Raw genomic sequence first — 15,461 nt, 5'->3', positions numbered from 1 at the left:
GCCTCCATGTCTTAGATTTTGGTGGCCACCCTGGTGGCAACATTCTTACTGAAGGGGACCCTGCTCTCTTTCAGATTACCATGACCTTAGGGAAGGCTTCGACATCCTCTTTATTTGTAGTACATCATAAATTGCTGCTAATCCACAAATGTGTTGCCATATTCTATGATTTTCTTTTATGACCAAGAACTATTTTGTTAATAGGTTTATTTAAAATATTTTTAAAAATTATTTCCTAGGTAGGATTCTTTTATTTTTTTCTCTTTCTCTTCTTTTTTTTCTTTTTTGAGAAAAGACATCATGTTTTCTTGTTAAAACGCCTTGCTATAAATAATGTTGCAAGGCTTTGCTTGGTTGAAAGATTCCCTACTGTAATAATCAAAATTCAGCTGATACCTTTTGAAGCTCTGAGATTTAGCATCATTAGTGACAAACTCTCTTTATCAGGATGTCTCACAGCCAGACTAAAAATCAGTCACAGTAACAGCAGCCCACAGTTCCTTGTCTTTTTCTAACTAAATTGTCCCTAACAGCTTAAAAATGAGCTGCAAAATTCTAAAGTGATTCATGCTCTCTTCTGCCCCTGTCATGGGGGTACTTTTTCAATTCTGCAATCCGGTTGCAACCCCATACTGAACTCTTGATCCTTCACTGCAGAAATTTGTTAGCTCTAGCTAGATTAGATTTTTCACAGCTAATCTAACTGCTGTAGGGGTTTGCAGAGTGGGGACAGAGCTGTGCTATTGGATTTGTCCAATTCATTTGACTCCAGGACTATAATTGCACTTATGTCTTACAAGGCTTTTATAGCCTCAGGCTGGCCAGCCGCATAAAAAACAAATTGGCAGTGATACAGTACGAGTGAAAAGGGATGAAAGGCCCACATTATCAGTCTCCAGGCAGCACTGTTCTGGCAGGAAGTTTCTTGGTTAATTTACAAATAAAACTTAGATTTTAGGATGGGCACACTGTCAGCTGAACAATGGGGATGTCAGGCCTGACTGTTACTTAGTAAAAGTAGCAGCCGGGCCCACTGAGGAGCAGGAATTCTTCAATCAAACAGACGACTCCTTCTGGAGCCAGCTGGCGATGTAATGCAATTAGTCGGGAAAGGAGGTCAGCCTATTAGGTGTGTACCATGACCAGTGTCACCAGTGCATGCCGCCTGGCAGCAGCAGGCAGAATGGCCCGGGCGGAGGAACTTTAAAACTCTGTCAGGATGAGAAGTGGCAGGACATAGGGTTGATTTCTTAAGACTGAAGAACCAAGCATTTGTTCCGAGCCTGTTAGGCATCCACACATTCTGGAGCCTGTTGTGCAACTGAAGCAATTGCTGGCATGAATGACAGCTCCATCCCAGGACGAGATTCATCAGTCTCTCCCACATTATACATGAGTCATACCAGCTTGACTTGTGCGCACACAACAAACTCACTGGTGGATTTCAATTTGGGAACCTCTATTCAGAATTCTCCAGAACTTACAAAATGACATCTTTGTAATGAAATCCCCTTTTAAACTGAGCAACACAGTGAAGTTTCCAGAGTATTCCTTCATGTTCTGACATGGTGGACATATTGGCTGAGTTAGCTTTACTTGTTTCACTGGCTTGGGTTCTTGTCTGAGGTAGAAGAGAGCATGTTTCTGCTCTTTGCTCCAGATCTACCAGTCAGTGGGTCCCGTGGCCTTCGCTCTTAGTTTTGAGAGTTAGCTAATTAAACTGTGACTTGTCCAGAGATCTGGAGCACATGACATTGAAAGCTTTGAGAAGATGAATATTATATCATTACCACACAGAAATAGCTTTTCCTTAATTACAGAAATGCCACACTGGGGGGATGGGTCTGTCAGTGGGATACTGTTCTCCCTTGCTGCGGTTCTGAGAACACAGTCCAAACAGAATTGGAAGAAACTTATTTGGATTATATAATTGAGGAACCTAATTGAGAAAAGAGAGAGTGACTGCAAAATTTCAGTAATCACTGTATTACCTCAGAGCTAATGCCTTAAGCAACTTACACTTCTAGATTGAAAGGAGCCTCACAGGTTTTACGGTGCTAGCATTAGGTGGGCTACCACATTTGTAGGGTGTTTAGTGGTGTATTGTTCCCATTGCGACTTTTGTGCTGGCTTATCAAAGAGCACAACAAAACCACCTGGAAGTTTGCCCCTCTTTACAGGATGACAGTATCCCCACTGTCACAATTATCTTCTGTTGGCCTAAATTCCCCCCAAAAGTTTAAATTTGATAGAATTCCTGTTTCCCTTGAAAACCTGCCTTCATTGTGTTGCTGATAATGCTGCTACCATGTTTTTACTCCGAAACGATTGAATTTCATGAGTGTGTTGAGAGAGCCTGGCATGTTTTATTAAAAAAGAAAAGAGAAAAGAAAGAGAGGTGGAAATAGAGAAATATAGAGACATTCATGCAGTATTGCTGTAAGAACTTGGTGTCTTTCCTTTAACTATTTATGGATGGTAATGGCTTCTTGGCTACACCTTTTCCCTGCTACCCTTTTAGCCTTTTTATGTGACAGAGAAAAAAGAAGAAAAGAGATATACTGGGTAATTTTACATTGAGAAAGTTGTAGACACCATTAAATTGTTCTGGATCATATGACTTGTGCTCAACACACAGAGTTGCCTTTATCCCAGAGCCCAAGTTCAGACATGGGTGAATTGTGTACCTCCTACTGTAGGGGTTACCTGCAACTGCACATGCACTTCACTATAGTACAAGGGTACCAATTTAAGCCATTTTAAAAAATAGACTTACACAGTCATTCCCAGAAGCATGAAAGAGTGAAGAATAGGAAAGCATTGCAGCAAACCAAATTCCTTTGTAACCTTGTAAATGGAAAGGAGGCCATGTTGGGGTCCCCTCAGATTTTTCTTTTGTGGTCAAATAGTCTGTAAAGAAAATTTTATTTATGCTAACATGTTTTAAATACATGATATTCCAAAAATCCTTTTTTTTTATTTTAATATAAAACCACATTACCTTTGGTACAACATATTTTATTAACAGTGCATCTGAATTTAGTCATTTTTAGGGCTCATCTATTAAATAAGATGAGAAGTAATAAATTCTTTTTCATGGTGGCATTCTTCTCAAGCATGGGAGAGAACCAGACCTCAGATTTTCAGTAGGTGTTAAAGGGCCTTCTCCAGTCAGCTTTTATGGTTGTAGGACTTCAATTTTGGCCAACATTTTAATGTTTGTAACCTACTTTCTTTTAGTTACACTTTCAGGCTTACCAGACAATTTCATGTGTGGATTTCTATAGCTCAGGATGTTCAGTTGGTATGCAGGACCTTCAGCAAGAGTGTTCTTGCATCTGAAAAGCTCGGACGGGAAGGAAGTCTCAAAGAGACTCTTCCTTGGAGGCATGCTAAGCCCTCCACAGACCCGCTGAGGTCTCTGACTTGTTTTTGGACTTTATGGCCTTTTTGTCAATAAAATGACCAAAACAATGGGCTACCCTATTTGAGCTGTGACAGTACAGTTGGCTTTTGGGGATGACTTAGATGGCCATGAGCAGGAGAAATGGCACAGAGTTAGAGGCCCCAGCCCAGATCTCCATACCCACTCTGCTACTCACTGATTTCACACCTTGGTCAGGTGGTGCCTTTGTCTTCCTGAGACCCATCTCCTCCCTGTCAGATAACACAAAGATGATGTCATCTGCCTAAGAGTTAGTGGAAAGATTAAAGGAAACAATCCATGTGAATATCCTTTGTATTTAGTAAGGCACTCTCTGAATGCTAATCAAGTGTTCTTATTAAATTTATGTAATATTATTTCTTAGACAAAGGTAATTTAATACACACTTTTTCTTAAAGCTTTGTCACAAATCTAGTTTTTATACATTTGGTAACAATTGTGTTAAAGTGGCATTTGGTCTCATATTCATATTTTTTTCTTAATAACCATTGAATTAAAGAGTCTTATGAAGCCCTATTGTAATATGGAATAAAAGGCTAATGTCATTCGTTAATTGTTTGGAGACATGCTCAGCAATATAAAGCAAAAGGCTTTAATACAAGAGTAAAATTTAATTTAAAAAAATTCTTGAAAAGGTCTTGACCCCTTCCTGCCATAATGTACCTGCCATGTTTATATGCATCATCTCAGTGCCCATGTATTTCATAGAAAGTGAGCAGGGTTTTCATGTGCTTGTGTCTTTTAAATCCTCGTAGAAGACAGTGGTATCATACCTTTTTTTAGTAGTGAAATATTTTTGCCTCTGAGTATTATAATTCAATTTGTAAGCCACGACCCCTCATAAATTGCTGTTATCACTCTGATTAATAAAGAGCCAATTGGCCATTGCAGCTCCGTCACTTGGGGAACGACGAGGTCCACATCGTCTGGTCTGAACACTCCAGGGATTACCGCAGGGGCATTATCCCGACCGCCTTTGGAGACGTTTCAATCATTATTTACCCAGTGAAGAATCACATGTTCTTTATCGCAATCACAAAGAAACCTGAGGTACGTTTTCACCTGTTAGGTACGCTCTGACATATAGCATTTGCCATATGATTAACTGTTTTTGAAAAACGATGTTATAAATATGTTAAAGGGGACTTTTTTCCAACTGGTGCATGTCTCACATGTATCTGAATTACACCTGCTATATGGAAATTCAATATGAATTGGGATTTTCAGAGTATCTTTCCTCAAGAATACAGAATTCTGTATTTGTATTACAAGACTCTTTGGAAATTATAGTGTGAAGACATTAATGGTATTTTTAATGTTTTGAATTTAAAATTTTTTTTAATTTTAAAAAATGGTGATTTCAAATTTGGAACACATGGATTAATAATAATAAGAGTTGAATGAACCCCGTGTCACATCTAGCATTTTGTGGATGGCTGTGGGTATAGAATTTGACCTTGCGTGACAGACAGGCAGTGCTCACTGAGCCTCCGACTGCCGCTAATAGGGGTCAATCCTGAAGGATTGCGGGCATGGCCGTGAAGAAGGCTAGGCCTCTGCAGCACAGCCCACCCATGTGATGATTTTTAACAATTGAAGCACCTTGCCACAGAATCAGTGCAGCCACATCAGTTGGTATTGATCATGGAAATGGCGGGAACAATCCAGTGGTTCTGTGCCGTGTACTACATTGGCTATGGCTATGGTTTTGATCCTTGCCATGTCTTTAGTGGTATTTCAGCAGTGCTTTATATAGTGACTTGTTTTTGTGTTGGAATTATTAATAGGAGGGTTTGTTTCTAAGTTTTGAATTAAACGTGTAGCATAGTTAAGTCACTCCTCAAGAAAATGACTTTGTGCTCTGGGTTGATATTAAGTGTAATTTTCATTTTCATTCCAAATTACTCTCTCAAAGGAGCTAAAAGTTACTATTCTAAATACTCTCTATTTTTGAGCTTTAAAATAATAATAATAATAATAATAGATAACCGAGATTTCCTGGGATTTATAACAAAATCTAAAGTGTTAAAGTCCTGCATATTAAATGAGCTAAGAAGTGAAAGGCACTTCGAACAGTGACTGGCTCAGAATAAAAGCCATTTAAGTGGTAATTGTTGTGTTGTTATATTACTCTTACTAGTACCTTTTTGGTTACAGTCACTACCATGCAAATAGAATAAATAATGAGCCATTTCTCAGACTAGGCATAGCGTGGGTCACCTCCTGAATTGAGAAAAGCCCCACTCTGGCTGGTGAGAAGCCTGACATAAAGGGAACCCTCTTTTCTATTCAGGGAGTGGAGTGATGAAGCCACAAGTTCTTTATACTAAATATTTGCGTTATCTTTGATTCATGTCTTTGTGCATGTGTAAAGTTTTCACCCATGTAAGAAAATGGCTTTGAGTGTTAATAACATTTGTGTTTGTCCAGGAAGAACACTAATTTTAAGAATTAAGCTGAAAATGTTGATGTTAGACAACCAACAGATTTAGTGCCCTATAGCTTCCAAATCTGCAAAATGTGGTTCTTTAATTTTTAGTATGGATTAACTGACTTTATTAGTTCATTTTCAACATGGCCCTCTAAAATGTCACTTACCATCCTAAAAATGTCACCTTTATTTTTTGTAATGAGTAGAGAACATGAAAGGTATTTTAGTTCATAGTGTGAAAGTGACACTTCTAACTTTCTTAAAAAGTGATTTTTTTAAAAGATATTACACTTTTAATGCATTAAACAAGTATTAACATACCTTTTCAAAATTTCTTTAGAAAATGTATGTAAGTTTTATAAATTTGTTCATAAATTTTGATAGATGAATTGAGCAAATCGCTGTCTTAATATTTCAATTCAAAAAGCCTAAAGGGAAGAAGAGAATAATGGCCAACTGGAAATTTAGTGTTATCCCCACATTTAAAGTACAAACCATTACAATGTAATAAAATTAATCCAGACATTTCCAGGGCAAGTGTGGCTGACCTTTTGTTCACCAACCACTGACCCCAGGGTGAATGCAAGAGGCTTGTGGAGGGAAAGTCTGTTTGTTTGGCTTCAGTCCCTGGTATTTAAATTGCATTCCCTAATCAAATGAAAAGGCTGTCCTCTCTATCAGGTTACAGAATCCATGGCAACATTTGGCCTTTTATATCCATAATGTTAGCCTTTTTGTTTGCATCTAAGTAGAGACACCTGGAGCAATGTTAACATTAACCGATTTAGCATTAATAGCTTCATTATATAAGAATTTCTGATCAGATAGCTGTTACTTTTGTTATATTGCTTCAGCTTGTATTGTTGTCATTTTTTATCTCCCTGCTTGGCAACCAGGCAATGATTTGCAAATTTTTTTTGTCTTGATTAATTAAGCAATATAATTATCAGTAACCGTGATGCAGTCTTTGCTCAACAAAGCTTCTGAGAGAAAACAATGGTAAGTCTGTTAGTATGAATGCATTCCACGCGTCCCAGATGCATGAGGATATTATGGACAATGAGGGGAAAGGCCGCCTGTGAGCGAGGACAAAGGGTGCCACGCAGACTCGACACACTGCACATACCGCCAGGGACATGCTGCGGGCTCCCTGGGACACAGACGCCTCGTTAGATTACAGCTAGTCAGCAGAGATTAATTCTCAGCCATTTGGTCCAATAATTTACCCATTCCCCAGTCTTTTAACTAGTGCTCCTCACTGTGGAAGTAAAGGCTTTGTACTCAAAAGGTTTATTTAACCTTGCCTACTTTTAGGGATCTCCACTAAAATCGTTATTTTTGCTTAGAAACTGTAGTGACACAGCTGCTTGAAGCTGGGGAATATTTCTTTGGAGGAGGAGAGGATTATGCACAAGTTTTGTGAATTATAGGTAGAGTCAAAAGCATTCTTTTAGCACCTGTATATTTCATGTGAATATAGTATGACTCTGGTCTAAGTACATTTATTTTACTGGTCTCTGGGCAGCCATACTTCTCTGAGAATAATTTTAATCCTTTTTTAGGAGGGGGGAAAAAAAACCTCATCAGTACACAAAAGTCCTGCTCATTGGATAGAGTCATGCATATTCAAATTGTACTTTCATTCACTCCGCCTCATTAATAGCGTATGTAATAATGTAGGGCTATTTGTAATACAAGCTCCCAGGCAGCATTGCTTCCAAGTCCTTTGAAATTTAACATATTTCGCTTTCTCATTCCATACACCTCCCTTAAATATACAAATCATGTGCCTGGCAGAATCCGCCTCCTCTTAATAATACACAGCATTTGCGAAATGGTATGTTGAAGAAATGTGGGTTTGCTGTGTGAGCACAGAAAACCCTCACGTCTGAGAGCATCTGCTCACTTCTTGAGGTTTTTATTGACCTTTGTATAAAATAAATATTAGTGTGTTCAGTGACATGATTTCATTGTGAAATTATTTTCAAAAATAAGTTTGTCCCTGTAAATATTGACAGTCTTTGGTCATGGAAAAGAAATGTGCTATTGTCAGATTGCTAGGGATTTTTTATTTCTACTTTTATTACTAAGTCAGTAGTCAGGGAAGACTTGCATATAGAGCAGAACATGAGTGCTTGAAACGGTTTGTTTAAATGCCCAGTTCTGTAGAAAAGGGGTTCATAAAGCTTCCATATTGCCATGTTGCTTTTCTTTTTTCAACAACTAAAAACAATCTGGAGGATTAGAATATTTGCTTTTTTATGTATTTGTGAAGGTAGGCTTTAGTGTTTCTGTCGTGTTTACCTGCAGGCACGTTAGTGACCGTCCAGCAGAGCAGACATGCTGAAGCAGCCTTGACTGGGTGCAGTAAAGACAAGAGAAGCTAAGAGTCCTCCTTGTCACCTCCACCAGAATGTCAGTTTTATAAGTGAAAGACATGTTAATATCCTCCAGACTCTCCTTACTTGGCCGTGGTAGATATGGGCATGGGAGAAAAATGGATGATTCAGTCATTTCTGAGAAGTGCAGGCAGGAAAGAATGCTAGGATAGAATGCAGGACACCACTGTGCTGCCACAGTGGGTATGGGTGTCTCTTAATTTCTTTGGACTTTTATTTCCTCAGGTGTAGCATTCAGGCTGGGGCCTAAGTCCTCTGCTGTCCTTTTCAGGAATTCTAAGTGCCCCTTTAAGACAATGGCCTGTTTGACTCTCCTGTTCCTAGATGCCCCTCCTTTCCTCCCTAAGCCACCCCAACTCACCAGGTTGCTGTCAAGGTGGTATTTGTCTCCCTTGCAGCCTCAGCAACTACTGCAAGTATGTCAGTGTGTGAGTGTGTGTGTATGTGTGTGTGTGTGTGCCCACTAGCCCAGGAGCTTCACCTGGAGCCAGTGCCCAGAAATACTGGTTAAGGCTGATGTACCAGAAATCACAAAAGCATTTGCCCATGTAAGGCAAAGAATAGCCGGTATTGGCAGCTGTGTTTGAAAGGAAATCTTCTACTAGTGTGGCTTCATTATATGTGGAGTATGTTTGACCTCAATGTGGTTATGGAAATTTCTTTTTATTTCATATATGTAATTTTCTTACCTATTTATCTCGACCCCAACCAAATAACCTTTTTCAGATTAAGGCATATCCTTTAAAATATTCTGGGAAATTCTCAGGGAAAGTAAGTTGTTAACTTTTGAATATGTGAAGAATCATTTATTCTAAAAGATAATCAAAAATACTGAATAACCAGAATTTACTAAAAGGCATTATTTTTTTTAAGATTTTATTTTTTTAAGTAATCTCTACACCCTACATGGAGCTTGAACTTACAACCCTGAGATCAGTCATCACATGCTTTACTGACTGGCCAGCCAGGTACCCCAAAAATATGTTATCAAAAATGTATTGCTGAGATATATTGTTTTGGGAATTTATTATTATTGTTATTGGAGGTTTTTTTTAGTAAAGGAATGACATTAAGAATTTTGTGAAAGGCAACTGTCATCTGCAGATTTATATCAAAAACAAATCTCTTCTCTAATTCATTGCCACTCCTAATTAAAGGAATTCCCTGGATACAAGGGATTTATATTATTTCTTTTGTCCAGTTTTTGAAAGACTGAGTCACCTACAAGCAGTTGCCAAAGAATAATAAAGAACATTTATTTATAAGATAAGCTCCAATACAGATGGAAAAAAAAAATCTATAGCCTATTATTAACTCCAAGCTCCCGTTTTATCCTTTACAACAATTTGGCTATTGAGAATTCTTTCTCCATTGATTTGCCTCAAAAGTTGACATTGTTTTCCTTTTTTTTCAGTTGGCCTTTGATATATAGATCATTCTCTCTTTTTTGCCTTATCCTCCCTCCCTTGGCAGTCAGAGCCAGCCTGTGTAAATGTACACTGAGTGGCAAATGGTAGAGCTCGCTTTGTGTTAGAAATCAGGACCGTTCTCATCCTCTACCTCTGAGCTGCCTCGGTAGGAAGGGCCTTCTGTCCAAGAGACAGGGCGTGTTCTCCTGATTTTTCCATTAGGGTGTCAGAAGCACACAGAATTCCTCTGTGAGAAGGAAACAAGGCCCACTGTCCACCACTGAGAATTTCTCCTGAAAGGTATACTTTGTGTTACTTGAAATCCATTAGGTTGTTGTTTGTTGTTGTGGAAGTTTTGTTGTCTGATTTTCTTCATGTGTACTTCTATTATAGCTCATCTCACTGATTATGGACTGCTTTTAGGGTAAGTCATAGGAAGAAATGCACTTACTATTTTAAGATAGGAAGAAGGGGTTATTCTTTCTTATTTGTTGGTTGTCATTGTTGCCTAGATTAGGCAACTCTGAATAACTTTAGACTATGAATAGCTCCTTGATATTCCTCTCTACCCTGACACCAGGAGTACTGTCATAAGGGGGAGATGCTCATTATTTTTCATAATTAGTAAAAGTAACAGTTTCATCCTTCTTTGCTCCTTGTCTAACTATTCCTCTGTGCTCTAGGTGCTAATCTCAAAATAGGTTTAGTCAGTCTTTGCAGGTTTTACGTTTCTGTGTTTTAACTGTGGACCCTTTTTTCAAACACATCAAACGAATTAAAAGGTGTAGCACCAGAAGCCTGCTCAAGGCCCTAGGACCACACTGTTAACCCTTTCATCCTGGCCTTTCGGGCATCTCCATGAAGCGAAAAGACAGACCATCATGACAGGTTTTATTCTAGAAATGTGCAGGGGGACAAAAGATTTGGTTAGTGTCCAGTGGTCTGAGCCTTGGGAGCCAGAGGCCTTCTCTCAGTCATTCAAGCAATGCATCTATTGAGGCTGCTTCATGCCAGATATGTGGCAAAGACCTGTGGTCTCATACTCCTGGTTTTTACTAAGGGAGTTTTACTAAGGGAGACAGCCAACTAGTAAGTAAATAAATGGTTGAACTAGAGACTTTCAGATAGGAGCTTTGGTGTTATAAAGAAAATAAAACAGAGTGATAGGATGGATAAGAATGAAGCTGCTTTAATTCACGTAAGGGGAATCCTTGTTTCCAGTACAGCATGTAGGGAGCTTAGAAGTCATCACCACCATCCTAATGACATGAAAAGCTGAACAAACTGAGAATCAGCAGGTCTTCTTTGAGCCATCAGAGACTTAAAGTTAAAAAGAAAATTGCCACCCCCCCAAACAGAAGAGACAGACAGATAACAGAATCATAACTTGCCATGGTAGAAGCCCAGGAACAGAAACCCCTGGGAACCAATAACAGGGTAGGAAAATGTCAACAGTAGTTGATCAGTTGCTGGAGGCTCCCTGTACACAAATCTGAGAGTTAGAGTCAAGAGGGGCCTGGTCTTTGGGAGACCCCCCCACACACACATACTTTTGTGTGTTTTCCCTCAAGGAGCCCTACCACTTTCTCACAAGGAGGATGGGGCAGGGGGAACCCTCGTGCTTCAGCAGAGGGTGGGGAAAGAAGCCATTTTGAGATAAACCTGGAGCATTCTGTTCTTCTTAACCAGCCCTATCCTCAAGAGGAAGTGTTTTACCAGAGCTGTTACCTAGTGGGAGAGGAAGCACCCAACTTAAGCTCCCTCTAGCTTTGCTGTTCTCACCTAAAGGGAAAGTGGGAGGACACAGAAAAACAAAAACTAAGAAGCACTTATGAAGGTCACAGCCTAGAGATCCAGGCTCACTGAAACACTGAGACCTGATCATAGATCAGATCATAGGTCTGTGGAACTTCTCTCCCATGCCATATCACTATATCAAAAGGACTTTTGTAAAGTAACAACTGAAAGAACTACATATCTAAGACCTTATTTAAGGGAGACAACAAGGTAGACAAAAACATGGGAATCAGAAAATAAGCACAGCCTAACTCCAAGAGAGACACACATAAAGCCTCGCACTAAAGGTCTATTGACTTCAGTTCCTTTTATGTGGTATATTATGTTCAGCTTTCAACAAAAAACTACAAGGCATACTAAAGGTAAAAAACAAACAAAAAACAACCAGCTTGAAGAGACAGAACAAACATCAGAATCAGACCCAGATTTGGCAGAGATTTTGAAATTATCAGACCAGGAATTTAAAATAACTATGATTAACATGTTAAGCGTTATAATAGAAAGAGTGTGGACAGCATGCAAGAAGAGACGACTAGTGTAGCAGAGAGATGCAAACTCCCAAGAAAGAATTAAAAGGATGGGATGCCTGGGTGGCTTGGCAGTTGAGCGTCTGCCTTCCACTCAGGGTGTGATCCTGGATCCGGGGATTGAGTCCCACATCGGGCTTCCTGCATGGAACCTACTCCCTCTGCCTATGTTTCTACCTCTCTCTCTGTGTCTTTCATGAATAAATGAATAAAATATTTTTTAAAAAAAGAATTAAAAGGAAATGCTAGAAATATAAAACACTGTAACAGAAATGAAGCATACCTTTGATGAACTCATCAATCAGCTGGACAACTGGGGAAAGGAACTGTGAGCTTGAAGATAAATCAGTAGAAACCTGATTTCTATGATTTCTGAAGAGAAGTCAATGGTAATACCTATGAAATGCAAATGGAAAAAAGGATGAAAAACATGAACAAAACCTTTAAAACCTATGGGACAGTTGTAAAAGGTATAATACACACCTAATGGCAATACTAAGAGGAAAAGAAAGGAATAAAAAAAATATTTGAAATTATAATTAAGTATGTTATGTATTTTTAATATGTAATTTTAATATACATGAGAATTTCTCAAATTAATGACAGATACCAAACTACAACTCCAGGAAGCATAGAAAATATCAAGTAGGATAAATTCTAAAATATCTATAGCTAGATATATTACATTCAAACTATGTGTTATAAACTGAATGTTGGTGCCCCTGTCCCCAGAATTTATTTTTTGAAACATAACCCCAGTATGATGGTATTTGGAGATAGGGCCTTTGGGAGATGATTAGGTCATCAGGGTAAAGCCCTCAGAAAAGAAATTAGTTATAAAAGAGAGCCCAGAGTACTCCCTTGACCACTTCCTCCAAGTGAGGGCACAGAAACAGCCATCTATGAACCAGGTAGCAAGCTCTCACAAGATATCAGGTTTCCTGACATCTTAATCTTGGACTTCCCAGCCTCCAGAACTGTTAGAAATAAATTTCTGTTGTTGTAAGCTACCCAATGTATGATACATTGTTATAGCAGCCCAAACAGATTAAGACACTACCAAAAATCAAAAACAAAGGGAAAAATCTTGAAAGAAACCAGAGTTTTAAAGTAACTATAGAGGAGCAAGGATAGGTATTACCGTTGACTTCTCTTCAGAAATCATAGAAGCAAGAAGCAATTTGATTAAAGTGTTAAAAGAGAGAAACCAACATAGAATTCTGTATCCTTCAAAAGTGAAGGAAAAAAATATTTTTTCAGACAAATAAAACTTAGGAAATTTGTGGCCAGTAGAGCTGCCTTGCAAGAAATGTTAAAATAAATTCATCAAAAAGAAGGAAAATGATATAGATCAGAAATACAAATCTACTTTTAAAAGGAAAAGTTTTAGAGAAGAAATAAGGTAAATGGAATCTTTAATTTTTCTTATTCCTAATTGATCTAACAGATAACAGTTTGTTCCAAATAATAATAGCAACCATGTATTCAATGATTGGATAAATAATGAATGACAGCAGTATTATGAGGATGGAATTAAAGAATTGACAATACCCTGTTGTAAGGTACTTGTACTACCTGTGGAGTGGAATAGTGCTGTTTGAAAGAGGACTTGGATTAGTTACAAATGTATATGTCAAACTCAAGAACAGTCACTTAAAAAAGTAAAAAAAAATAAATTAAAAAATTAAAAGTTATGAATATGCTAAGAAAAGAGAAAAACTAGAATTATATAAATGCTCAATTAAAATTAGAGAAGGCACGGGGTGCCTGAGTGGCACAGTAAGTTAAGTGTCCCACTCTTGGTTTCAGCTCAGATCATGATCTTGTGTTTTGAGATTGAGCTCCATGTCAGGCAGGAGGGAACCTGCTTAAGATTCTCTTTCTCTCCCTCCGTCCGCCTTCCTCACTTATGCATGTGCTCTCTCAAAAAAAAAAAAAAAAAAAAAAAAGAGAGAAAGCAGGAAAAGAATAGGAAGGGACAAGAGGAACAAATGAAATCTACTAACAGACCTGATGGATAGTAATCTAACTATATCAGTCATTACATTACATGTCAACAGTCTAAATACACCAATTAAAAGAAAAAAGACTGTCAGTGGATTAAAAAATAAAAACAACTATATGTTGTCTATGAGAAACCTACTTTATTTTTTTTAAGATATTATTTATTTATTCATGAGAGACACAGAAAAAGGCAGAGACACAGAGAGAGAACCAGGCTCCTCGAGGCAACCCAATGTGGGACTCTATCCCAGGACCCCAGGTCATGCCCTGCGCAGAAGGCAGCTAGCTGTTTAACCACTGAGCCACCCAAACATCCTGAGAAACCAATACTTTAAATTATAAAAGCACAGATTAAAAGTAGAGGGATGGAGAAAGATATCCCACACTAACACAGATAAGTAGAAAGCTGGACTAACTGTATTAATACCAGACAAAGCTGACTTCAGAGCAAGGAAAATTACCAGGGATGAAGGGGGGCATTAGTGGGTACAGAAAGCTCTGGGGAGGGTGATACTTACACGCCCCAGGAGGTGACCCAAAAGGAGCAGGAGACGCAGCCCCCAAAGAGCATCACACAAAGAGGACAGCAAGAGCAAAGTCCTTACAGAAAGCATGAGCTTACTAAGAATGAGGAAGGATGCTTACTGCAGGCAGGGGAGGGGAAAAAGAAGGGGGGAAAGGGGCTAAGAGGAAGGCTGAGGGAGCTGAGAGCATCCATGGCCCCAGGTGAGGACTCTGATCTTGATAAGCTTAGAAAGGCAGACAGTCTGACAACATTTTTCTCTGTAAAATAAAGATAAAGTGTCAGCCTCATGGAATTGTGGAAATTACATACTGGCCTGTGAGCGCTGAGCTCAGAACCTTGGCCCAGCATAGGGAGTTTATAGCAGTAGCCACAGCCATTGGACTCATCATCAAAAATCAAATATTCCTGGACTCCTTTACCCCTGTTCTATGATTCTTTTGTTATTCTGTCTTAATGTAACCACTCTTTTAAAAAGATTTTATTTATTTATTCATGAGAGACACAGAAAGAGAGAAGCAGAGACACAGGCAGAAGGAGAAGCAGGCTCCATGCAGGGAGCCGGATGTGGGACTCGATCCCGGGTCTCCAGGATCAGGCCCTGGGCCAAAGGCGGCGCTAAACCGCTGAGCCACCCAGGCTGCCCAAAATAACCTCTTTATTTCAAAATAGATCAATTAATTATGTATACTACTTTCATTCCAGTTACTAAGAATTACAGACTGTAAAGGCGTCACAGGAGAATCCCTTATAGGCCCAGTTAGTTAATCCATTAACCTACTTTAAAAGACAGTCATGGAGATGCCATGATTGTTTCCTAAAGGGACTTTCTCTCTATTTGGAAATTCTTTTCTGTGTCTACCCCAGGCTCTGCAAAATAGAGTTTAAGTCTGTTCGCACTTATCTTTCAAGAAACTAAGCCCGAG

General features: G+C 38.8%; 1 protein-coding gene across 6 annotated transcripts in view; it reads left to right on the top strand.

The window, feature by feature from the left end:
* RALGAPA2 (Ral GTPase activating protein catalytic subunit alpha 2) overlaps window positions 1-15,461 on the top strand; it is a 324,226-nt gene that overhangs the window by 217,685 nt on the left and 91,080 nt on the right. For all 6 annotated transcript variants that reach the window (XR_005984381.1, XM_041732346.1, XM_041732348.1 and 3 more), the window contains one exon: window positions 4,337-4,495. Coding sequence is in view for 5 of the 6 variants with exons in the window: in XM_041732346.1 (XP_041588280.1) it covers window positions 4,337-4,495 (159 nt within the window). In the remaining variant the exon portion in view is untranslated. The remainder of the gene's footprint in view (window positions 1-4,336; window positions 4,496-15,461) is intronic.

This window comes from Vulpes lagopus, chromosome 18, assembly GCF_018345385.1.
Source record: "Vulpes lagopus strain Blue_001 chromosome 18, ASM1834538v1, whole genome shotgun sequence".
Taxonomy (NCBI): domain Eukaryota; kingdom Metazoa; phylum Chordata; class Mammalia; order Carnivora; family Canidae; genus Vulpes; species Vulpes lagopus.
Note: the sequence above shows the minus strand (reverse complement) of the source record. Positions and strands in the feature narration are given on the sequence as shown.